At 46.4% G+C, this 23,748-nt stretch overlaps 2 protein-coding genes across 10 annotated transcripts; both read right to left on the minus strand.

The window, feature by feature from the left end:
- Window positions 1–465: 465 nt before the first annotated feature.
- LOC311028254 (uncharacterized protein) lies at window positions 466–6,848 on the minus strand. Of its 4 annotated transcripts, none has more exons than XM_084032681.1 (14): window positions 6,415–6,678; window positions 5,738–5,815; window positions 5,593–5,652; window positions 5,432–5,509; window positions 4,950–5,340; window positions 4,598–4,880; window positions 4,494–4,517; window positions 3,590–3,799; window positions 3,424–3,515; window positions 3,238–3,342; window positions 2,694–2,887; window positions 2,448–2,612; window positions 2,140–2,360; window positions 466–1,727 (listed from the first exon to the last, which is right to left on the minus strand). In XM_084032681.1, exons 1-14 carry the CDS (start codon window positions 6,630–6,632, stop codon window positions 1,051–1,053), a joined length of 2,796 nt encoding a protein of 931 aa, XP_083888807.1. In that variant the 5' UTR covers window positions 6,633–6,678; the 3' UTR covers window positions 466–1,050. The 4 variants fall into 4 exon arrangements, with proteins under 4 accessions (XP_083888807.1, XP_083888808.1, XP_083888809.1 ...); XM_084032682.1 differs by having other exon boundaries at window positions 4,950–5,268; window positions 6,415–6,677; XM_084032683.1 differs by lacking the exon at window positions 5,738–5,815.
- A 219-nt stretch (window positions 6,849–7,067) lies between these two features.
- On the minus strand, window positions 7,068–18,197 carry LOC311028259 (uncharacterized protein). 6 transcript variants are annotated; one of them, XM_084032695.1, is made up of 7 exons: window positions 17,780–18,197; window positions 16,645–17,127; window positions 16,154–16,252; window positions 13,081–13,563; window positions 11,702–11,804; window positions 9,563–10,333; window positions 7,068–9,023 (listed from the first exon to the last, which is right to left on the minus strand). In XM_084032695.1, the coding sequence occupies exons 1-6, from the start codon at window positions 18,009–18,011 to the stop codon at window positions 10,267–10,269; spliced, it is 1,467 nt and encodes a 488-aa protein (XP_083888821.1). In that variant the 5' UTR covers window positions 18,012–18,197; the 3' UTR covers window positions 7,068–9,023; window positions 9,563–10,266. The 6 variants fall into 6 exon arrangements, with proteins under 6 accessions (XP_083888821.1, XP_083888820.1, XP_083888819.1 ...); XM_084032692.1 differs by lacking the exons at window positions 7,068–9,023; window positions 9,563–10,333; window positions 11,702–11,804 and adding an exon at window positions 14,809–15,823 and having other exon boundaries at window positions 13,386–13,563; XM_084032690.1 differs by lacking the exons at window positions 7,068–9,023; window positions 9,563–10,333; window positions 11,702–11,804; window positions 13,081–13,563 and adding exons at window positions 14,339–14,733; window positions 14,809–15,823.
- Between the last annotated feature and the right edge of the window lie 5,551 nt (window positions 18,198–23,748).

The following is a 23,748-nucleotide window of genomic DNA, read 5'->3' on the forward strand; positions in this document are numbered from 1 at the left end:
CGTTTGTTTTATGAAAGAATGAAATAATCTAAAATCTCAGACATCCGGAGGGAACTGGACCCTGCTCCGTGTCAAAAGGGGGGCAGCTGAGGTGGTTCGGGTCTCTTATCAGGACCCTCCTGAAGGCCTCCCTTTGGGGGGTTTACAGGCTTGGTAGGGGTCCCAGGGTAGACCCCGGACCTGCTGGATCCGTTCTTCTGGCCTGAAAGCTGCCGGACAGAAGGATGTCTGGAATATAATAAATCAGATGTATTACATCATCTATTGTGGTCTTGCAGACAAACCTAACATCTGGTTATTGATATTAACTCACAGATCAATACTTTATTCTGGTTCCTCCAGCTGTGGTGAACCAGCCCACGTGGGTCCTGCTGGATCCAGTGAATCCAGCTCAGGATGATGTCATGATGATGTCATGAACCCAGACAGGACAGGGTCTGGGTTCCTGGTGGATCTGGGACTTCAACATGTACAAAGCAGCACTGGTGGTGATTTCAGCCGTGACGGTGGAGAGCTGGTTGGGAGTCTACGTGGAGGAGACCTGGTTGGGGGTCTACGTGGAGGAGACCTGGTTGGGAGTCTACGTGGAGGAGACCTGGTTTGGGGTCTACGTGGAGGAGACCTGGTTGGGGGTCTACGTGGAGGAGGCCTGGTTGGGCGTCTACGTGGAGGAGGTCTGGTTGGGGGTCTACGTGGAGGAGGTCTGGTTGGGGGTCTCCTACCTGGTTGAGGTCTACGTGGAGGGAAGCCCCGCCTCCTCCCTGGTGTATCTGCATCAGTGACGTGAATAAACGGCCTGCGGTCACTGGAGGTGGAGATCTCTGCGTTTTAGTGAGACAGAAGTACAAACAAAGTTCCTGGTAGAACAAACCTCTGAAGGCCGTTTAGTCCTTACAGAGACCCTCAATGACAAATGCACAGGTGGTTTTCAAAATCACACAACCTTGTAAAAATATGTTTATAAAATATGTATATAAAACATTTCAAAGATCATGGATTATTTTTAAAATCATAACATTCGATTATTGTCCAGACTGAGCAGATCTTTTCTTACAAACATTGTAATTTGATAGTTTCTCTCGTGTGGATCGCCATGTGGTGCGACAGACTTCCTGGTTGTGTAAAACTTTTCCTGCAGACGGAGCAGCTGAATGGTTTCTCTCCCGTGTGGATTCTCATGTGTCTCTGTAAACTTCCACTCTGTGTGAAAGACTTCTTACAGAGGGAGCAGCTGAACGGTTTCTCCCCCGTGTGACATCTCATGTGCGTCTTCAGGTTTCCTTTGAGGCCAAATCTTCTCCCACACTCGGAGCAGCCGAACGGTTTCTCACCAGCACCAATGGGAACTTCCTCGTTATTCAGAGAGTCTAAACCTGACGGAGGTTCCCTGGTCTCCTCCCAGTCCTCCTCACTGTCAACAGTCTCAGTCTCTGAAGAGTCTCCACTATTGTCATCTGGTTCCGGATGTCCATCTGGATCTGGTTTCCTGCCTGATCCTGGTCCTCCACAGTCCTCTCCAGCTTCTGGTTCCATGTGTCCAGTCTGTGAGGACTGAGGTTCCTCTTCATCATCTTCACTCTTCACAGCAGTGAACAGGAAGTTGGTCCAGAGTTCCTCCTGTTCCTCTTTAATGTGGGGGGGCTCCGGGTCCTGCTGGTCCAGACTGGAGGTCCAGTTCTGCCGCGCTTCTTCACCAACAATCACTTTTTGTACATCTGAAGGTAAAACTGAAACACAGACGTTAAATAAACCCACTAACTTTAGTCCGAATTCATCTATCAGTTTTTAAGTAATGGACAAGCTAGCAGCTAACTAGCAAGCAATGGAGATGGACAAGCTAGCAGCTAACTAGCAAGCAATGGAGATGGACAAGCTAGCAGCTAACTAGCAAGCAATGGAGATGGACAAGCTAGCAGCTAACTAGCAAGCAATGGAGATGGACAAGCTAGCAGCTAACTAGCCAGCTATGGAGATGGACAAGTTAGCAGCTAACTAGCAAGCAATGGAGATGGACAAGTTAGCAGCTAACTAGCCAGCAATGGAGATGGACAAGTTAGCAGCTAACTAGCAAGCAATGGAGATGGACCAGCTGGAAGTGAAGGGTCATCCATATACTTTCAAAATAAAAGCTTTCCTTACCAACACCTCTTGCCGTGGGTGGCGGGGGATCGGGGGGTAGTGGACAAGGCCTTCGGGGATGGTCTGGGTGCTGGGTCCTGGTAGTGGACCCCCCCAGACTCGAGGACAGTCTCTTCCCCACGATGCGGGCCTGCAGCTCCCTGATGTAGCCGTACGTTTTCGGGGTCTTGACGGTGTATAAAGTCCACCGGCGGGTGTGTTTTACGTAAAGTCTTCTGAATCTGAAACATCCAACCGTTTTAGCTGCTGTACGTGAAGGACACGGATCCGTCCTGCATGTTTTATGAAATTTGTGAAAACATACTCACGTCTTCCTGCCGTCCTCCGTCAGGGCCGCGGCTCTGTTCAGGTGGAAGTTGTAGTCGAGGGCAGCCAGCAGAACTCGGGCTTCGTAGTCTGCAGGTGCCGATGCGAAGCGCCCACCGGCGTACATCCGGATGTGGCGGTGGAATGCCTCCAGGTCGCCCGTAGACCTGCGAGGACACGGAAGACACCTGGTCTTAAGCGGTGGCTCCTCAGCGGTTCAGGTGTGGCGGCGGCCGCGACTCGACTACCTGAAGGTCAAGTACTTGTGGACGTCCTTCAGCCAGCGAGCGTCCTGCAGCACCTCCAGCAGCGCCGTGTGAGCCTGCGTGGTTTCTCGGACCGGCTCTTTGTTCTCGAAGTCCTCCAGATGTTCATGATGGCAGCGTCCCGTCGTCCAGGTGTGACCCCCGCAGACGTGGTGGAGGATTCCAACCCAGAGAGCCTGACGGGAAGAGGGACCAGGGTGAACCCGGGTCAGGCAAGGATATCCTGATATATGAATTCAGACGGCCTCGCTGGAATATTCAGTTTCATCAGATAATTAAACGGCGGAGCGGAATAACTCAATATTCAATAATGACTTCGGCGTTTACCGTTTATTCATCGTAAATATCGTGTGCACTGAACACCAGTTCCTTGTATGAGAAAATGTATGAGAATACTTATAAACTCCTATTTGATTGTGAAGAAGAAAGAGGAGGGTCCAGGTATCCCAGGTATTGACCCTCACTGACCCCTGACCCCCTTCCATGAGAAGTGATTGACCAGCCCACGACAGAAAGCGTTGATTACCAGGAAGTCTCGCTCCGTGTCGGCCTTCTTGCAGCACCACCAGAAATGGTTGACGATGTCCTTCAGCCAGTGGAGGAGGACGGCGTGACCTCTGACCCGTGCAGCCTTGGGACGACATCACAACAAACATTACGGCGGTTAGACTCGGAGGAAAACACACCTGCCGGGCGAGAGCCGAATACTTACTGCCGAGATCCTCCTGGCCAGCCGGGTGGCGCCCCCCCACGGGTCCAGACTGTGTCTCATGCCCAGGTCTCTGTAGCGGCCCATCTCCGGGTCTGGACAGGGGACACGTCACTTGGACACGCTCGATAAACTACACTCAACCAGCGACGGCGGCATGTGGACTCACTCATCAGGGCTCCGATCTGGTCTTGAGCATCGGTGCAGAACTCCACCAGCTGGATGTGGGGGTACAGGTCCTCCACGGTCTGGATGAAGGCATCCCTCTCCATGACAGACCGGGACCGGCCCGTCCGTCTCCTGTCCAGCGTCACCACGTTGAGGACCTGCTTGGTGGACTCTGCCATGGCAGAGTAGCTGCAGCACTGAGACTCCGGACCTGCGGGGTTGAGGTGAGTCAACTTTAAAACGTGGACGTCGTCTCCGTGACGTCACTCAGAGGTTTGTGGACTCAACGTGGGCGGATCCCAACTCTGGTGACTCTAAAAGCCAATCAGCGTTGAGAACGTCCTCCTGACGTCGCTGAATCCTAAATGGACGAACCAGATGTTGTCTCTTGGGTCTTCCCAAAAAGGTCTAGATAGTAGTTCACATGAGTCCAGAGACTAGACCAGACTATGTGGAGGAACCAGAGACTGTCTGTGGTCCCCCAGAGGTCTAGATAGTAGCTCACATGAGTCCAGAGACCAGACCAGACTATGTGGAGGAACCAGAGACTGTCTGTGGTCCAAACAACAAGGTCTCTGCTGTATTTATGTCTAGATGACCTTATATGGAGTGTTGATGGAGCAGCTACAATGTTAGCGTAGCCTAGCACCCATCAACCAGACTCCATTCAGAAAACCAGCGTTTTAACAGTAGTTATCTTGTGGTCTTGCAGACAGACCTAACAAAGCATGACTCAGCACTTTTTACTGATCACCATCATGATGGAGTTATTTCAGCATCCTTTTCATCTGGTTATTGATATTAAATCACAGATCAATACTTGATTCTGGTTCCTCCAGCTGTGGTGAACCAGCTTTTAGCCGTTCTGATTTTCTAGATGTTGAGCTTCACATGTCTGGTTCTACCTGCGGGGTCGGTCCTCCGGCCTCCTAGAAACAAAGAACAAGTGTGAATTAGAACTCGTCGTCCATCAGCTGTGTTGACCCTGGTGGTGACGACGTGGACTCACCTAGGACCACTACGTCCTTGCCCTGTAGCCGCTGAACCGCCTCAGACCTCCTCTCCATCCAGAAGTCCCTGATGTGGTCCACGCAGTACGTGTCCTGGATCTTGGCGAAGGTGGCCGGACTGACGACGCCCATGTTCATGAAGCGGAACAGGAGCGCCACCTTGCTGTAGTTGTTCCCGCTCAGCAGGATGTTGGTCCCGAGCATGAAGTCGCCCGCCAGCATCCCGAACTTGAAGGTGGGCTGTGAGGTCCAGCTCCAGACCACATGACCATGAGAACAGACCTGGACAGGACGGGACAGTTAGAGGCTGGAGAAAGACGGACTGGTCCACTAGTGAGGGAGGACGGTTACCCATTCAACCACGAAGGCAGAACCCCGCTGTTGGATGAGACACTCAAAGGGGGGCGGGCTGAGACACATCAGTCCGGTGGACTTCCTGTGGCGACACCGTGTGACAGGAAGCTGCAGCAGCGCGGTCAGCTGACGGAGACTCTCCTCGTAGACGATGGACGCACGCGAGCCCACAATGTCGTCCTCGCTCATGATGGTGTGCGGCTCCGAGGGCGGCGGCTTCTCCGGTCCGAGACTCTCGGGGAGGTCGTGGACCGTTTCTTCGGCTGCAATGACGCGTAGGCGGTCCAGGCGTCGCCTCGAGTCCACGACTCCCAGACTGGAGGAGCAGACGACAGACATCAACATACCCCCAAGGTCTACAGAGACCCGGTGGAGGGACCCCCAAGGTCTACAGAGACCCGGTGGATTAATAATATTATTTTAAATAAGACATGAGAGATGATTAAATCAAGTAAAAACCAACGGGGTGAAATCAGTACCGCAGACGGACAGCGGGGGCGTCGTCCTCGTCACAGCCGTCTTCTGGGACACTTTCAGGCTCGGACGCCGACTCGATGCTGTCGGACACGAAGACAAAGCTTCGATTAGAAAAAGGGAAAAAAAATCTAAAGAAACCAGCCAATCAGACGTCCCCACGTACACACAGTTCTCCAGGGTGTTGACCCGGTCCTCGTCAAGCTCCGTCTCTCCCTCTGGGACTCTGGGAGGACACAAGGACAACGTCATGTGATGACTTCCTGTCAACTAAACAAAGACCAGCAGAAAGTTCCACCCACAGTCCTTACCGACCCGGATCCGAGACCTCCGGTGGTCTAACCCCCAGGCGAGGCGTCCTCCCCGGGGTCCAGGGGCCCTTCTCATAGCTGAAAGGGGACCACAGACCAGTGACGTCGTTAGGCCTTTGATTGTTCTTTTATAGACACAATCCTCATTTAGCTGGAATCAATACATATTAATGAGGTACGAAATCACTTTCAGACATTCACATGATCAGGTTCTAAGCATGCAGCTTTAATGTGTCTGAAAGTGAACATGACACTCTTGTTCAACTGAAGAGAACGTGCTTTTAACTCGACTTCTTCACTGGTTGTAGTTCTAACACTGGTTGTAGTTCTAACTGAAGCTGCAGTCACTTCCTGCTGCATGTAACATGCAGCCTCGAGCTAGCATCCTTCTGTTCTAACGGGCCTGCTACAATGCTAGCTGGTTAGCACGTTAGCTTAGCCTGCCGCTAGCTGGACATTAGTATGTTTTTAGAAGAAGGACGTTAAACCGTGACGCTGCTGTGAGTGACGCGGAGTGACGTTTACAAACCAACAGGACACAACGGAGCCGCCGTTAGCTGGTGAGGCTAGCATCGGCAGCTACCGGTTAGCCTACTGGAGACTGGTAGCCATGGTTACTGCAGTCGGTCACCCATGACAACAAGACAGTTAATACCCCCCACCCGCCGTTTACTCACGCATCGAGCAGGAGGACAGCCAGCTCCGAGTCCAGCTGGAGCCCTTTGGCCGAGCGGAGCGCTCTCCACCGGGGGAACGCCAGGCCGATGTTGATGCGGGTCTTGTCTCGCTCCTTGTCGGAGGCCTTCTTGGCCGAGGAGCGCTTGTTCTTCTTCGGGGGGAGGAGAAACGGAGCAGGGTCGCCTTCAGCGGAACGCTTGGAGCTGCTCTCCGCCATCCCGGTCCAACTGCGACGCAGCGGGGAGGACGGCAGCACCGGAAGCGACGGCTTCCTCTTCTTCTCGTTTATTGTGTTGCAGTGCTGCCCCCTTCTGGAACAAGTCCGGTACTCCAGCCTCGACCTCGTTCCTTCAGAAAACTTCTTTTACTTTCTACTTTCTGTCGGTTGGCAAACAACTTTTTGGTGCATTACCGCCACCAACTGGTATGGAGTGTGGATGAAATAACCTTATATAAATACAACACAATACATTAATACAATAAAATGCATTTAAAAAACAAAATAAACCATTCATAATAATAACCCATATCTTTCCAAACAAATTAGTTACCCTGAGAAAATGCAATTTAATTTAGCACTTTTTTTTACTTTGTCAAATATCCATTAAATCAAATTGTACTTTTTCATTTGTGAATCGTTCTCTCAGTTGTCTCCTTCCTTCCTCATACCTCTCAGTGTATGAAGACACGCTCGATGGTCTCCTCTTGGCCACAGTATCTGCCTGTATTAAGCGTGCCTATTATAAAAAGACCAGTGTGTCCAAATCTGATTCTTGAAATAACCGTCTCCTCTTTTTTTGCTGCACATCTCATTTCTCCCACTTTCCTTTGGACTCTGTAGAACTACCTTCCTTTCCCTGCAGAAAACTTCCTACTGAATATCTGATAAAACGTTTTACTAGTTCAGTCACGTAACATGTAGTAACACTGGTCTAGCCCTTTAAGTACATAAATGTGCTTTCCCCCACTGGAAGGATTTACCTGGCAGGTACAGTTAAAGTAGCCACAGTATTGTGGCGTACGGTGGCCTGGATCAGGATCGGCCTCACATTCCTTCCTGTACTATTTCTGGTGTTTCGGCCCTACTAGCATGTTCAATGTTCAAAGATCAATCTCCCTTAATTCAATCAAGAGTTCTGCATGTGAGAGTATATAGAGTCGAATTTTCCATGATGACTTAACTCGGATTCAAAACAATAAATATAATTTCAAATTATGATTCTATAGAGATTCAGTTCTTCCAACGCAATCGATGATTCAGATCCAAACAGAAATTATTCTGTGATACTGTGGTGTCTATAGTAAAAGCAAAAACAAGTTATGACTTTAAACTGGAGTGAAAAACGTAGCAGAGTATTACGAAGGTAAAATCAAACTGTAGAGTTGCGGAAGGGACACAAAAGTTTTAAAAATGAAAATGTAATCAATGAATACACAGCAAATGACCACAGTGACAACTGACAGAATTTAAATGACTGTGTGGCTTCATCTGGGCTGAAGAAGCTCATTGTGGAGTCTGGGTTCAGTCTCGTCTTCATCCCTGCTGGAAGAAGATCGCAGCTTCATTTATTCCTGCTGCTCTCGCCGGCACACTTGTGATTTTTGACGTAACAGAGCCGAGTGAAACTTTTGTCGCAAACGGAACAGCTGAGCGGTTTCTCCCCCGTGTGGGCGCTCAGGTGGCGTCCTAGATCGCCCTTCTGTGTGAATTTTTTACCACAATATGAACAGCTGAACGGTTTCTCCCCCGTGTGGACAGTCAGGTGTCGTCTCAGATGACCGTTCTGTGCAAATTTTTTCCCACAAACTACACAACTGAACGGTTTCTCCCCCGTGTGGAGCGTCAAGTGCCGTCTCAGATTTTGCTTCAGTGTGAATCTTTTATTACAAACTGAGCAGCTGAATGGTTTCTCCCCTGTGTGGACGGTCAAGTGCGTTCTCAGATTAAAATCGTGTGCAAATCTTTTACTACAAACCGAACAACTGAATGGTTTTTCCCCCGTGTGGACAGTCAAGTGCCGTCTCAGAACGCTATGGCGTGCAAATCTTTTACCACAAACTGAACAAAGAAATGGTTTCACCCCTGTTTGAATTCTCATGTGTTTCTGCAGACGCCCCTTGTGGCCATAGTTTCCATTGCATTCGGTATCATTTTCAGGCGCTTCATTGTTTTGCAGAGGGTTTAAACCTGACTGAGGTTCCATACTCTCCTCCCAGTCTCTGCTGTCATCAGTCTCGGGCTCAGAGTAGAGTGAAATCTTGTCATGAGGTTGTAAAAGACCATCTGGACCTGAGGTTCTGGCTGGTTCTGGTCCTCCACTTTCCTCTCCATCAGCTTCTGTTTTCAAATTCTCCTCAGTTCGTCTCTGATGAAGCTGTGAGGACTCAGCTTCATCTTCTTCACTCTTCACAGCGACAGGAGTGAATGGAAAGTTGAAATCAGCCTCCTCCAGCCCTTCAAGCTGCTCTCCCTCCTGACTGGTCCAGAGTTCCTCCTGTTCCTCTTTAATGTGCGGGGGTTCAGGGTCCTCCTGGTCCAGACCGGCGCTCCAGTCCTGCTCCTGCAGCAGGGGAACCTCCCCTCTTCTCACCAACAGCTGCTGGACATCTGTGGAGAATAATGAAATACACACACGTCAAAGCACGTCCGTTCAGATGGATCAGAGCTAGCTCTCTCTATGAAATGATCCATCGTAGAGCCTTAGGAGACCACAGACCACTACGGTATGTTTTGTCTCCATTTCTGAATCTCAATGCTGACTGGTTTAATGTCAGAGCGTCACACGCAAATGATTTTCTTGAGTTTAAATATGTAAACTACTGAAAGATATTAGCTCTTCTATTTCAGTCTAAAAGCAGTAAACAAAAACCCAACCAATAATAATAATAATGTGTAGTGCAGCCTATAGTCTAGAACAGTACTTTATAAAGATGAATGGATACGATGAACAGGACATTATATTTGCTTATTATGGGTTGGTTTGATGTTAAGGTGGATTTTTGGACATATTTTGGGATTAAATCATACTGGGACCAGTAACTCTGCGGACCCTCTAAGGGTCCCGGACCCCCTGTTGAAGATCTCTGAAGTAAAGCTGTCATACAACGTTGTGTGTAGAACAATATTTCCAAGTTAATGATGAGTACCTCCGTGCCGTGTCGGGGTTCCTCCGCCTCCTGCAGCCTCCGCCTTCTGTCGTGCTCTTCGCAGCGCCATCGCCCGTCTGTGCAGAGCGCGGCGGCGTTCAGCGGCCTCCGGCGTTTGCTGCGCCCGGTGCCGCGCCATGGCCTGTCGGTGCAGAGCTCGCCGACGTTCAGCAGCCTCCGGCGTTTGCTGCGCCCGGTGTCGGGCCATGGTCTGTCGGTGCAGAGCTCGGCGGCGTTCTGCACCTTCGGGCGTCCGCTGCAGCGGCATCATTGGTCCGTGCGAGCCTCCACTGCTTCCCGCAGCCTCCATCTTTAGTTGCGCTCTGCGCTGCGCCATGGCCTGTCTGTGCAAGTCTTTACGCTGCCGCGCGGCTTCCGGCGTCTCTTTTGCCAGCTGTTGGCGTTTCTTGATCCTATAAAGCGCCCGGCGACGCTCAGTTTGTAGGAGCGTTTCCGTCACGCGAGCTCTTTTCCTTCTGTCTGCGTCCTTTTTCCTGCGCCACTCCGTCTGTTGCAGCGTTTCCGTCATGCGAGCCGTTTTCTTTCTCTCCGCATCCTTTCTTCTGCGACTCTCCGTCTGTTGCAACGTTTCGGCCATTCGAGCTATTTTCTTTCTCTCCGCATCCTTTTTTCTGCGCTTTTCAGGATTTGATTTGTGGCGCGGCATCGTGGCGGTAAAATGAGTGTCTCTTCTTGTTGTTTAATCAAAGACGATGCACCTCAAAGCATGGAGGTGGTCTGTAGAGCAGCACCTCGGGTCGGACACCAAGCCTGTAAACGAGAAGGATGGGTTGTAAAGAAGTGCAACTGGAGACACAAACGTATTTCTTTATATGTTTAGAACGACAGGTAATGATGCAAGTGACAAAAACTCACCTGATGACAAACGTACTCGTCCGGAAATGGAAAACGTAAAACTTTTTACAAAACATAACAAAATAAACAGGAATGGGCAATAAAATAAATAAAAACGTATCTCTGTTTGGGTTTTTTTGTACAGAAAGTTGCTGACGGTAACACCTCGCACCATAAGATAGCGTTCCTGTCGCACCGTCTCCCCAATTTAGGTTATTTTGATTTCTTGTTTGTGTTGAGATTGAATTAAAGAAAAACACATTTATCTTTAGTATATGTGTATGTATATGCGTGTGTAAATAATTTAAATACGGATCTTAAACTTTAATTGTATATACTACTCTATTGTTATTTTATATTTAACCAACATTTCATGTTATTGTTTTTACTCCTGGCACAAGAATTACCTTCAGCATTAATAAAGTTCCGTCTTATCTCAACGTTTAAAGATTCTCTGGACTTATTTTCCTCTTGTTTAATAATGAAAATGAACGCATTTTATGTTATTTCGTTTCCAGATGGTCCGGACTCGTTTAAAGCGAGAACATCGCTCGGTTAAAAATGGCGGCCACTGTTTACGTGACATTAACATAAATCACGGTTAGCACACGGATCGGGGGTTAGCATTAGCGTGTTAGCATGGCGCTGGTTCGCCTTCGAGAGAAACGGGGAACAAACGAGCTCAGCAGCCGAGACGTCGTGCCCGGTGAATACGAACTACGCGTGCGCAAGCAGCAGTATAGGACCCCCCCGGTTTTTGCTGAGGCGTCCAGGCTACTGCCTGTCTACTTTTCCTAATTTAGCCTGGCTAACAGTGCTGGCGCCCTGTGTGGGAATCCAGTAAACACAGTATGTTAAATAAGGAACCACATGTTGTCCGTGTTCATACATGATCTCTTTGCGACGATTTTTTTAAATTAAAAGTGTATGGCGAAGTTAAGTTTTGGCAAGCTAGTAAGCTAACTTCATTAGCTTTCATTAGTCTCGCAGACGCTTTTTTTTTACACATACAAAAGGGATGATCACGGAGTCCGTTCGGGTTTATCTGGACTATGTGGACCCCCCTGAGGGATTCGGGTTTGATCCGTTTTTAACAGCGACTCCGCCTCCCGTCTAGTCGTATTTCTAGCTAGCACGCTAACGCTAGCTTCAATGAGCGTCCTTGGCTAACGGGAGACGGGTCCACAATGTGCCCCGGACCCGCTGCCGCCGTCGGTAAACGGGCTGCGGCGATTCAGCCCGCGGGTGTCTGGTGTGCTACGTGTTAGTGGCGGCAAGACTTACGTGTTTAAGCCAAGGACGTGCTGCTGACCGGGGGACGAGCCCCTCCGGTTGGATGGGAAGTGTGCGGCCGCGGCCGCGGGAACGCGCTTGCATTCAGATTCAGCTGCAATGAAAAAAAGCTTAATTTATTGTTTTCTGTTCTTTTGTTATTGATAATATAATAGAGGTTTAATTATTTACCGTTGTAGTAATTGTTGTTTTATCACGTTATGCGATGTCGTCACAGGGTCCTGTCACAAACCCTCTTAATGTTTAGCAGTTAAAAATGGCACGATATATTTACATTATTGACTTAAAGTTATCAGCGTGCCTTTAGATATGTATTATTATTTAAAAAAAAACACTTTTATTAAGTTGTAATCTGTTCACATTATGTTTTCCATTTCTACCTAAAAAAAAAACAGTAACCACATCGCTCAAGTTAAAGTACTTCCGGTACAACTTCTTCAAAATAAAAGCGATACGTCATAAATCAGTAAGGGGTTTCTTTGGTGTTTAGTGTGTGCACATGTACAAAGAATTAACAGTGAAATAGTGCAGTAAAACACACAAAACATTTTTTTTTATCCATAAATGAAAAAAAAAAAAATCTTCTTAGTATTAGTTAGATGAAGTTGAAAACTAAAGGTGTCTGTTGACCTACACTTTAAGTGCAACAACTCTGGAAAAGACGGCTCACGTACTTAATAGCTGACAGGGTTTCTCTCCTGTATGAGTTCTCAGGTGTCTCTTCAGATGTCCACGGTCACTGAAACATTTCTTACAAACTGAGCAGCTGAAAGGTTTTTCTCCTGTATGAGTTCTCATGTGGTTCTGTAAAGTTGGTTTCAAAGCGAAAGATTTCTTACAAACTGAGCAACTGAAAGGTTTTTCTCCTGTGTGAGTTCTCATGTGTGTCTTTAAATTTTGATTCCAAGCAAAAGACTTCTTACAAACTGAGCAACTAAAAGGTTTTTCTCCTGTGTGAATTCTCATGTGTAACTGTAAATTTTGACTCTGAGCAAAAGATTTCTGACAAACTGAGCAACTAAAAGGTTTTTCTCCTGTGTGAATTCTCATGTGTAACTGTAAGTTTTCATTCCGTGGAAAACATTTTTTACAAACCGAGCAACTGAAAGGTTTTTCTCCTGTGTGACTTCTCATGTGTACCTGTAAATGTGCTTTCCGTGGAAAATATTTTTTACAAACTGAGCAACTGAAAGGTTTTCCTCCTGTGTGAATTGTCATGTGTACCTGTAAATGTTTTTTCCGTGGAAAATATTTTTTACAAACTGAGCAACTGAAAGGTTTGTCTCCTGTGTGCATTCTCATGTGTCTCTTTCGATGTTTATAGGTTGTAAATGTTTTCCTACACTCAGAGCATCTAAATGGTTTCTCACCAGGACTACACCTCATCACACTGTCAGGGACTTCATCATTCTTCAAAGCCTTTAGACCTGACTGAGTTTCTCTGGTCTCCTGCCAATCAGCACTGTCATCAGTCTCAGGATCAGAAGAGTCTCCAGTCTTGTCTTCAGAAGCTGGTTGTAAATATGAGTTCCTGGCTGGTTCTGGTCCTCCACAGTCCTCTTCTTCAGCTTCTGTTTCCATGTGTTCAGTTGAGCTGCAGGCTGCAGGTGAAGGCAGCCCTGAGGACTGAGGCTTCTCTTCATCTTCTTCACTCTTTACAGGGACAAGAGGCAAAGGGAACTTGATATCAGCCTCCTCCAGCCCTCGAAGCTGCTCTCCCTCCTGACTGGTCCGGACTTCCTTCAGTTCCTCTTTAATGTGTGGGGGTTCAGGGTCCTCCTGGTTCAGACTGGAGCTCCAGTCCTGCTGCTCAATAGGAACCTCTTCTTTGCTCACCAACAGCTGCTGGACGTCTGCAGGAAAACACACACACAGAGACGTTTCAGTAAAACAGCTCAACAATCAGTCAACTGTACGTACTCTAGTTTTCCTGCCATCATTCAGTGTTACAGTCCCTGTGTACAGTTACCAAACAGGAAGAACGACAGACGGACACAAACTGTAAAAATACAATGAACCAGCTGTTATGAGGTCATCCGTAGTCACATGACAATATTCATAGAAACTGCATACCAGTCAGTCTGAACACCCAGCAACAGATCCACGGAGGATGAAACCAATCTGGTTCCCTCTAGTGATGTCACGATACCAAAACTGTGACTTTCATATGATACTCGGCCTAAATGTCTCGATACACTCATGGAAACGATACCATGGTAGAAATCCATGATGTCAGAACATGGAGTTTCATATAAGTTATTGTATTTATTAAGGATGAAAAAATATAGTGGACTCCCACAATGCATTGTTAAAGTAGCATACAACCAATGGCTGAAAAGCTGATAATGTCTACAACTCACACAGCTTTTACCCGGAAAGTTGCTGCAGAGTAAAACAAAGCCAGTTGTTGTCAGCTGTAGCATGTTAGTCGGATTAGGCCGGTTAGTCGAACGCAATGGACGTCGATTTGACTTCAAACGGTATGCCGACACTGTTCAAGTGAAGAACACGAATAATCTGTATGTTATTTAAGCAATATCACACTCGAGGTCGTGCTGTTGTACTGTATATCAGCACGACCTCGAGTGTGATATTGCTTTTATACAACAGTGCTACGAGCACATTTTATTAGTTAACAGTAATAAGAAACAAGAGATTATGATTTGTTTGTTTAGTAATCATTTATTCGGCTCCGCCAACACAAATAGTTCCGCAACTGAAGGGAGACAAGGCTGTTGCCAGGCAACACATATACAGTACATAAACATTCCTAGACACAAGCTCGCTACTCTGTGTCAGAGCGATAGGCTCTGCTCTGTGTCCGCCGCTACTTTGTATCATTTACATTTATCTGAATGTTTCCATTTATTGTGCAACCACTGAGATATGAGTCTGTTGACAGACGCTTTGGTGGCATGATGTGTGTTTCTGGTGAGTTAACAGCTGGATCAGACAGCACGTTGCTCCAGCGTTTCCGGCTCTCCATAGATGGTCTCCAGTAGCTTTTTAGTGAGCTTTCAGACCTACGAAAAAAGTTTTTGTTTAGATATGTATTTTATGTTCTGCGACACAGTGTCAAAATGTATAAAGCATCTCACCTATGCCCACTCACTGCCATGATCTCCCTCGCCTCGAGTCCCGCATCAGACAGTTTCTGTATGGCAGTGGCTCTCAGGCTGTGGTTGGTGTAAGACGTGTGTGTCCCCGCCTCCTTGCACATCCTGGGTAACATCTGTGCCAGCTGGTTGACTCCCAGGGGAACGGCGGTAAACCAGAAGCCGTCTGTCTCCACTGTCCCCCTCCTCGGCTGCAGATACAGGGCCTTTGCACCAGGTGGAATTCTCTTTAAATATTTTGCGAGCGACGCTACCGGGCAGAGCGCATTTCCTCGCTCCTCGTACATAGCGCCCCTCCGGTTGTCTCTCTCCAGCTGGTCTTTATGATTTTTTGTTTCCTCATTGAACGACATTGTGAAATATTTTGCTCCGTTGTCGTCACTTTTCAGTATGAATGAGTCAGGTTTGAGGTCCCGATTCCCCTCTTTGCCCCTGCGTCCAAAGTGCAACTGGATGTCATACCAGACCTTGTTCAGTAAACCCTGAGGATTGTCTGGACTCAGCGCTGCCGCATATTTTAAGATGCGCTGGTCTTCAGGTGAGATCGGGGGGTGATGTGTTGTTCTGTCCTTCCCTGCCCTTCTGATCTCTGTGACGACTCCTTTGAAAACATTATTAGCTGATGTAAACTCTGGGTCCTGCATCAAATTCCACAAACGGCTAACTGGAGGTTCGTTGATGTATCGATTTAATCCAGCCCGAAGTCCAAGGTAGCTGCTGATGCTGTAGAGCTCCCCTTTAGTTGTCCGGATCGATCCATAAAACTGCCTCAACACCGTGTTCAGCTCGGTCTTCTTAATCGACTGAAAGTTGACCTGGATATTTTTTAGATTAATCCAGGTCTGAAGGCAGTTCAGAGCCCAGGTTGTCTGCCTTACAGTGTTAGCTTCATTTTTGCTCTTCTCTAAGTTGTCGAGGTCGGCTGATGTCACATCAGCACACCTGGTTTGCGCTGATGTATCCAGGCCTCTTTCCTTCCCTTCGTCCTCCTCCGAGTCTGATGATGACCATTCACAGTTCAAATCAAATGTTATTTTTGGAAATATGTCCATCTTTACCGTGCAAAGTTTGCCACAATCTAAGATAGGCTATTTAACAGCTGATGTAAAGTTAGCTAATAACGGTTATTAGAACGCCCGTACAGCGGAGTGATTATGTCTGTAAAAAGTCGCAGTGCTGTTATACTGTATATCAGCACTCATGGAACGTCTCTTGTCCAATCAAATTGCTCGGTTGGGACCGGTCGGAACTACCTGTTGTATAAATCATGTTGAAACACTTGACGTCATGTAGACGCTGAGAAACCCGGATGTGTTGATGAACGAACCTGCTCTGTGAATCCGGACTTCCGGGAGGAAAACAGCGTCTAAGAGTCTCCGCTGTCGCTCGTTCTCCTCTTTAGAACGAGAAAGTTCCTCCTCGTACTCTAGGTAGAAAAAATAGAAAACAGTGAAAAATACTGTCCAAACGATGTTTTTCGGAATACAGGCTGGTTCAGCCAGGCAACTAACCAGAATGTGTATTGATACTTATAGAAAGGACAAGGACAGTCTGGTTCTCTGCAGGGTCCAAGTGGCACGGCACTAACTTGGCTTCACTGCTTGTTTGTTTTATCATCAGTGAGCAGACTATGTCTTAAATTAAACTCTCCTTTGTGAGTGATCATGTGACTATGTAAAGTTCCACTCTCTGTAAAAGATTTCTGACAAACTGAGCAACTGAAAGGTTTGTCTCCTGTATGAATTCTCATGTGTCTCTTTAGATGTTTATAGGTTGTAAATGTTTTCCTACACTCAGAGCATCTAAATGGTTTCTCACCAGGACTACACCTCATCACACTGTCAGGGACTTCATCATTCTTCAAAGCCTTTAGACCTGACTGAGTTTCTCTGGTCTCCTGCCAATCAGCACTGTCATCAGTCTCAGGATCAGAAGAGTCTCCAGTCTTGTCTTCAGAATCTGGTTGTAAATATGAGTTCCTGGCTGGTTCTGGTCCTCCACGGTCCTCTTCATCAGCTTCTGTTTCCATGTGTTCAGTTGAGCTGCAGGCTGCAGGTGAAGCCAGCTCTGAGGACTGAGGCTTCTCTTCATCTTCTTCATTCTTTACAGGGACAAGAGTAAATGGGAACTTGATATCAGCCTCCTCCAGCCCTCGAAGCTGCTCTCCCTCCTGACTGGTCCGGACTTCCTCCAGTTCCTCTTTAATGTGTGGGGGTTCTGGGTCCTCCTGGTCCAGACTGGAGCTCCAGTCCTGCTGCTCAATGGGAACCTCTTCTTTGCTCACCAACAGCTGCTGAACATCTGTGGAGAATAATGAAATACATACACGTCTTAAAACCTGTCATCCACTGTCAACACTTGAACTACTGGGACCACTAGTTTCACATGTTTGGATGTGAGACAAACTGTCTGGCAAAAGCATACCCCCCCCCCCTCCCCCCTCCCCTTCCAGGATAGTAGACCACCTCCAGTTGTTAGTCCACGAGTACCAACCACTCGTCCAACGTGTTAAATATTCAGTTCTACACAGTTTGAACACCACTCATGTCACCCTGAACTTCCACAGTGACGACTTTGATTCTAACGCCTTCGTTGTTCTGGACTATACAAGTATTAGCTGTGATTTAATAGCAATAAACAGATCAAAATCATGCTGAAATAACTCCATAATGATGGTGATCAATACAAACTCTGAAGTTATGCTTTCTTGGGTCTGTCTGCAAGAGAACAAGCTAACAACTTTTAAAATGTTTGTTTTCTGAATGGAGTCTGGTAGATGATTGATCGATCGGGTGTAGGCTATAACAGGACGTTCAGTATGATATAAGACCTTCTATAGGTTCACCCGGTGTCCACAGAAGCCTTTATTGTCTACAACTCACACAACTTTTACCTGTAGAAACACTTGACGTCATGTAGACGCTGAGAAACCCGGATGTGTTGATGAACGAACCTGCTCTGTGAATCCGGACTTCCGGGAGGAAAACAGCGTCTAAGAGTCTCCGCTGTCGCTCGTTCTCCTCTTTAGAACGAGAAAGTTCCTCCTCGTACTCTGCTATCGTTCCTTCAAACAGCCCAAATATCTCTTCAGCAGCCGCAGCTAGTCGCTGCTCCACCAACGCTCTCAGCATTTGGACTTTACTCATTTTCTCCACAAACTCCGTTAAACCGTCTACAGCTAGCATGCTAAGCTAACTAGCTTCGTATGCTACCGGGAGATGAGTCAGAGGTCAAACCTTCAGAATAAAAGGTGAAGAGTACAAAGTCCATCCAGACGGGTTTATCCAGACACACAGAGACTCTGATGGATCAGTACTGGTGAAGCTAACAGACACTTTCTCAACACCACGAAGACGCGCTGCTGGTTCTAATAACGCCGGGCGCCATGTTGCTAAAAGACAAATACATCCGGGTCCTCCGGAACTGGGAGGTTAACCTACAAAATAAAAGTAATTATATTGACAAATGAAACACGAACATTTTCAGTTACTTTCCATCTTTCTCTGCACCTCTCGCTCAGCAATGCAAACTACACTGTGTGATTTCATCCTTTTTCTTTAATCAAAGATATGTTCATTTCAGGAGGTGCTCATGTTGTGCCCTTAAAAAGGGGAATAGTGAGGGAGAGATGTGAAGAAATACACAAACGCTGCTCTCGCATTCACTCGTCTCTGTATTGAGTGAGGGAGAGAAGCGCGATCCCCCTACTGGAGCCCCGAGGCATTACCAACAGAGCCACGAACAATTAACCCTTAACTTGCTGCAGTCTTAATAGTGGTCATTATATTAACAGTGACCAACAAAAACAGTGACCATTACAAATACACACCTGGAACCACATTGAGATTGCATGTGCTGAAACTATTATATTACAATATTGACTAACCATAGATTAATATTCTTGTCCGTTACATACTCCCCCTCAAAATAGATGTTGTCCCCAACATCCTAACCCTTGACCTTTAGTACAAATATGGGGTTAACCTGTAAACATCAATAAACATACAATGTACCATTGCAGATTTATGCCTCTGCTACCTTATGTCTTTTCTACTGCAGTGTTACAGACTGGAACTCTTTTCATAATTCTTTCAGACATACCCAATGTCGTTCAATGTCCTTATTGTCTCATTAACAGTTCCGTTTGTGCAGCATGCTCAAGTCAACTACACTCTCCTTTAATATAGGTCCATGAGTGTGATGTTAGACAACGGTGGGTGTAACAACAGTCAATAAATGTAGCTCATGTTCAACAGTCCATTTTCTCTGTGGTTCAGTGGTGCAACCTTCTACCTTCCAAGTCCATAGTACTGCTGGAAGTGGTGTGGTGGTGCAATAAGTGTCCATGGCACCTTAAAGTTTGTAAGTTGAGGTGGTGTGCTTAGGCTGTAGCAGGCTGGAGAGCCAAGCCGATCATACGTGAAGACCTTGGGCCGTCTCTGTTGTCGCCTAGGCCGCTGAAGTTCCTCCCTGCAGGAATCACTTGGTGCAGGTGATGGAACAGCTATCTCCACCGGTAGGTCCTCAACATAACTGTCCTCTCTCCCAGGCAAGTGCTCTACTTGATTTGTCATTCCTTGTTCTGCTGGCTCAGGTGACATATTTTCCTCAGAACATTCGAGCTCCACAGGTGTACTAGTACACACAGGATTCACTGTCTCAGGTGGGCATGGTTTGGATTGCTGCTGAAGTGGGGCTAGATAATACTCATCATCATCATCATCATCATCCTCTTCTTCAGGTTGCTCCACTTCCTCATTTCCCCTCACCCTTTTTTCCTTTGCTCTCAGCTGTACTGGAGCTTCCAGTGGCAGGTGGTCACATGGGAGGAGAAGGTTACGATGTAAAATCCTTGATCTGCCTTTTCCTTTCTCCGGTCTGAGTTCGTAGACAGGAATGTCTTTACTCGCTTGACGCACCACTGTGTGAACAGTGTCCTCCCAGTAGTTTCTCAGTTTTCCTGGACCACCACGAGGTGTCATGTTCCTGATTAAAACACGATCATCACCAGGCTGTAATACTGAGCTCTTCACCTTACTGTCATACTGTCTCTTACTTCTCAGAGCGGCCTTGTGAGCATTCTCTCTTGTGATCTTGTATGCTTCTTCCATGCCCTGCTTCCACTTGTCCATGTAGTCATGATGGTTGCTGTCTCCTTGTTCTGGGGTCAAGTTGAACAACATATCGATGGGAAACCGTGGAGAGCGCCCATACAATAAATTGAAGGGTGAGAAGCCAGTTACATCACTACGAGTACAATTGTACGCGTAAACCAGTTTGTTTAGTGAGTCTTTCCAGTTAGTCTTTTGACTCTCTGTGAGGGTCTTTAACATTTGGAGTAGTGTTCGGTTAAACTGCTCTACCTGTCCGTTCCCCTGGGGGTGGTAGGGAGTAGTTCTCGACCCAGCAACTCCACAGTACTTTTTCATTTGTGCAAACAGTATGTTTTCAAATTCACCACCCTGATCATGGTGTATTCTCGCTGGGAAGCCGAATTTCAATGCATAGTCGTTAAAGATTTTGTCTGCCGCTGTCTTGCCTGACTTTGAAGTTGTGGCATACGCCTGGACAAAACGTGTAAAGTGGTCAACGATTACAAGAATGTATTCATACCCACCCTTACATTTGTCAAGGTGTAAGAAATCAACTGAGACTAGCTCAAACGGCTGAGTGGTGAAAATGTTCGTCAGTGGTGTCCTCGTCTCACGGCTTGGCTTCTTGTGCTTGAGGCACACACATTTCCTCATGACATAGTCCTCTATCTCTTGTTGCATGTGGGGCCAGTAAAACCGGTCTCGCACCAAAGATGTGGTCCTATCTACACCTTGGTTCATTGTGGAGTTCCCTCAACACTGTAGTTTTATGTTTTTCTGGAAGCACCAACTGTTTTCTGGTTGCAGTTTTCCTGTGCAGTACTCCACTCTCATTTATCTCCAATTTCTGCCACTCTCTAAGGAGACATACCATCGGTGAGCTGAGTTGTTTGAGTTCTGGACCTGATGGGCGTTTTCCTGCCAGTTTATATTGAATGAATTTAGGCAATGAAGGAAGAACCGGTGAAGAATGAAAAGAGGGCTGAAGAACGGCTGTTGGCGGAGCTGAAAGATATGAAGAAAAAGCCTCTCCAAACCTCTCCAGTTGATGGCTGAAGTCAAACAACTTCGGGAGGAGACTGCGGAGAAAGACGAGTTGATAAAGGAGCTGGGGAACAGAGTGGAGGAGCTGGACCAACAGGGTAAACTGAATGAGGTGATTGTGACTGGCCTCAAAATCAGGCCTCCAACCTACGCAAGGGCGGTTGCGGCTGATGCAGCCTCGGAGCCAGATGAGTTCCTGACTGGCAAAGACATTGAGGTGAACTTCGACAACGTTGAAGTATGTCACCTCTTACCCCGAAGGAGAGAGTCTGCAACTCGAGCTGTTGTGCTGAAATTCACCAACAGAAAATTCAAGACTGCACTGCTGAGGCAGGGCAGGAAGCTCAAAGGTTTGGACGTCTACATCAACGAGAACCTCACCAAAAAGAACGCAGACATCGCCAGAAAAGCTCGTCAACTGATGGCAAGATACAACACACCTGGACGGCAAACTGCAGAATCTACATCAAAACAAAGGGAGCATCAGCAGAAGAAGTCAAAGTAATCCAGATCAGGAGTAAGGATGAGCTGGAGAAATACGATAACTAAGGTATGACTCATAAACACTCCATAACTACAGCACAGCAAAGTTCAACGGTTCTTACACGGACTGAAAGACTGATGGGAATATCTGAAAGGATTGCTGAGCAGGGAAGTGTGGAGCTCACTACAAATCGACATGTGGATTATACCTTATCTGACCCGAATGAAGGAATTGACCCGGACAACCATTTCTATTTCAACATGACTGGGAAATGTCAGTACTACACTGAAGTTTAATACAATGATAGCATTGACATGGACGGGAAACTGTCTCTAATTCACTTTAATAGCAGGAGTCTATACGCCAACTTTGTCCACATCAAGGAATATCTAAATCACTTCAAAAACCCTTTCACCATCATCGCGGTGTCAGAAACATGGATTAATGAAGACAAAGGCACAGATTTTTTCCTTTATGGATATAATCTTGTATGCATTAACAGGAGGAACAAACGTGGAGGTGGAGTAGCCTTATTCATTGACAGTAACACCAAGTATGAGACTGTACAAAATATGTCTAAAGCTGTGGATCATTTGTTGGAATGTGTGACAATTGAAATCTGTGTAACAAAAGGTAAAAATATAGTTATAAGCTGTGTTTACAGAGCTCCTGACTCAAAAATAGAAGACTTCAATGAATGTGTGGGTGAAATATTTTCTGGAACAAGCCAGAAGAGAGTTTTTATCTGTGGTGACATAAATATTGACTTGATCAATCCAAAACAAAACACGGGAATCGATGAGTTCATTAACATGATGTATACGATGGGCTTACAACCTCTCATCACACGCCCTAGCAGGATCACTACACACAGTGCTACTCTGATTGATAATATCTTTACTAACGTTACTGACACAGCAAGTGGACTCATGATAAATGATATAAGTGACCACCTACCTATCTTTGCTATCTATGACTGCAAATTCACTGTGGGCCAACCTCCGAACAAAAACATATACATAAGGGTCAGAACTGAAGAAGGAATGAATACACTGAAAAATGATGGCATTTTTGACTGATGGCATGAAACTACTGATACAAAACTGGAAAAATGTCTACAATGAGACAGATGTGAATGATGCATATGATTCCTTTTTGCAAATATTTAAAACACTGTATGACAGACACTGTCCTGTGAAAAAGAGACACCCAAATCAGAACAAGGAACAGAAACCATGGCTCACAAAAACATTGATAAACGCCTGCAGAAAAAAAATACTCTGTACAGACAGTTCATTAACTCAAGGACGGCCCAGTCAGAAGTGAGATACAAACGGTATAGAAACAAGTTAAACACTATCCTAAATGAACGCAAGAAAGAATATTACAGCAATTTACTAGCAGAAAACATGAAGTATACTAAAAAACGATGGGATATTCTAAACAACGTGACTAATAATAAAAGTAAAAAACCAAACTACCCTCCCTACTTCAAGTATAACAACACGCAGGAGGATAACCCGGAGGTCATAACAAATAGTTTCAACCAATTCTTTGTAAACATCGGACCAGAGTTAGCGAATGACATTCCTGACTCACCCCTGCACTGGGGCCACTTTGATAAGGATGGAGACAGAAAACCCAGCTCAATGTTTCTCACACCAGTGAAGGACACAGAGATTAGACACCTGGTCAACAAATGCGTGGCCAAAACTTCTACTGATGCTGACGACCTGGACATGAGGCTAATTAAGGAAGTATTAGATGGAATCATTTCACCCCTGACATACATTTTCAATCTGTCATTTCAAACCGGGACGTTTCCCACCAAAATGAAAGTTGCCAAGGTTGTGCCACTGTTTAAGAACGGTGACACACACGAGTTTACCAACTACAGACCAATCTCAATACTGCCACAACTATCAAAAATCCTAGAGAAGCTATTCAACAATAGGCTCGACAACTTCATCAACAAACATAAATTGTTATATGACAGCCAATACGGCTTCAGAAGGAACCATTCGACTGCTCAAGCTTTAGCAGAGTCTGTGGAAATCATCACCGACGCTATTGACCAAAAACAATATTCCATAGGAATTTTCATAGACCTGAAAAAAGCATTTGACACCGTTAATCATGATATTTTAATAGCTACACTGGAGAGATATGGCCTTAGAGGTGTAGCACTGCAGTGGATCAAGAGCTATCTACACAACAGATCCCAATATGTCAAAATAAATGATAACACATCGACTAGCTTGGACATAGTCTGTGGGGTCCCACAAGGGTCAGTTCTGGGTC

This window comes from Eutrigla gurnardus (assembly GCF_963514095.1).
Source record: "Eutrigla gurnardus genome assembly, chromosome: 17".
Lineage (NCBI taxonomy): Eukaryota > Metazoa > Chordata > Actinopteri > Perciformes > Triglidae > Eutrigla > Eutrigla gurnardus.

Excerpts from the sequence above, each read along its gene's own strand:
- LOC311028259 (XM_084032690.1), bottom strand. The coding sequence starts at position 18,011 with ATGCTAGCTGTAGACGGTTTAACGGAGTTTGTGGAGAAAATGAGTAAA. Across the intron at positions 16,253-16,644 it reads TGTGATGAGGTGTAGTCCTG|AGTACGAGGAGGAACTTTCT; the intron begins GTGAGAAACCAT and ends TTTTCTACCTAG. Across the intron at positions 14,734-14,808 it reads ATGGCAGTGAGTGGGCATAG|GTCTGAAAGCTCACTAAAAA; the intron begins GTGAGATGCTTT and ends CTTTTTTCGTAG.
- LOC311028254 (XM_084032681.1), bottom strand. The coding sequence starts at position 6,632 with ATGGCGGAGAGCAGCTCCAAGCGTTCCGCTGAAGGCGACCCTGCTCCG. Across the intron at positions 5,816-6,414 it reads GCTGTCCTCCTGCTCGATGC|CTATGAGAAGGGCCCCTGGA; the intron begins GTGAGTAAACGG and ends GTCCCCTTTCAG. Across the intron at positions 3,516-3,589 it reads CCAGATCGGAGCCCTGATGA|ACCCGGAGATGGGCCGCTAC; the intron begins GTGAGTCCACAT and ends TCCCCTGTCCAG.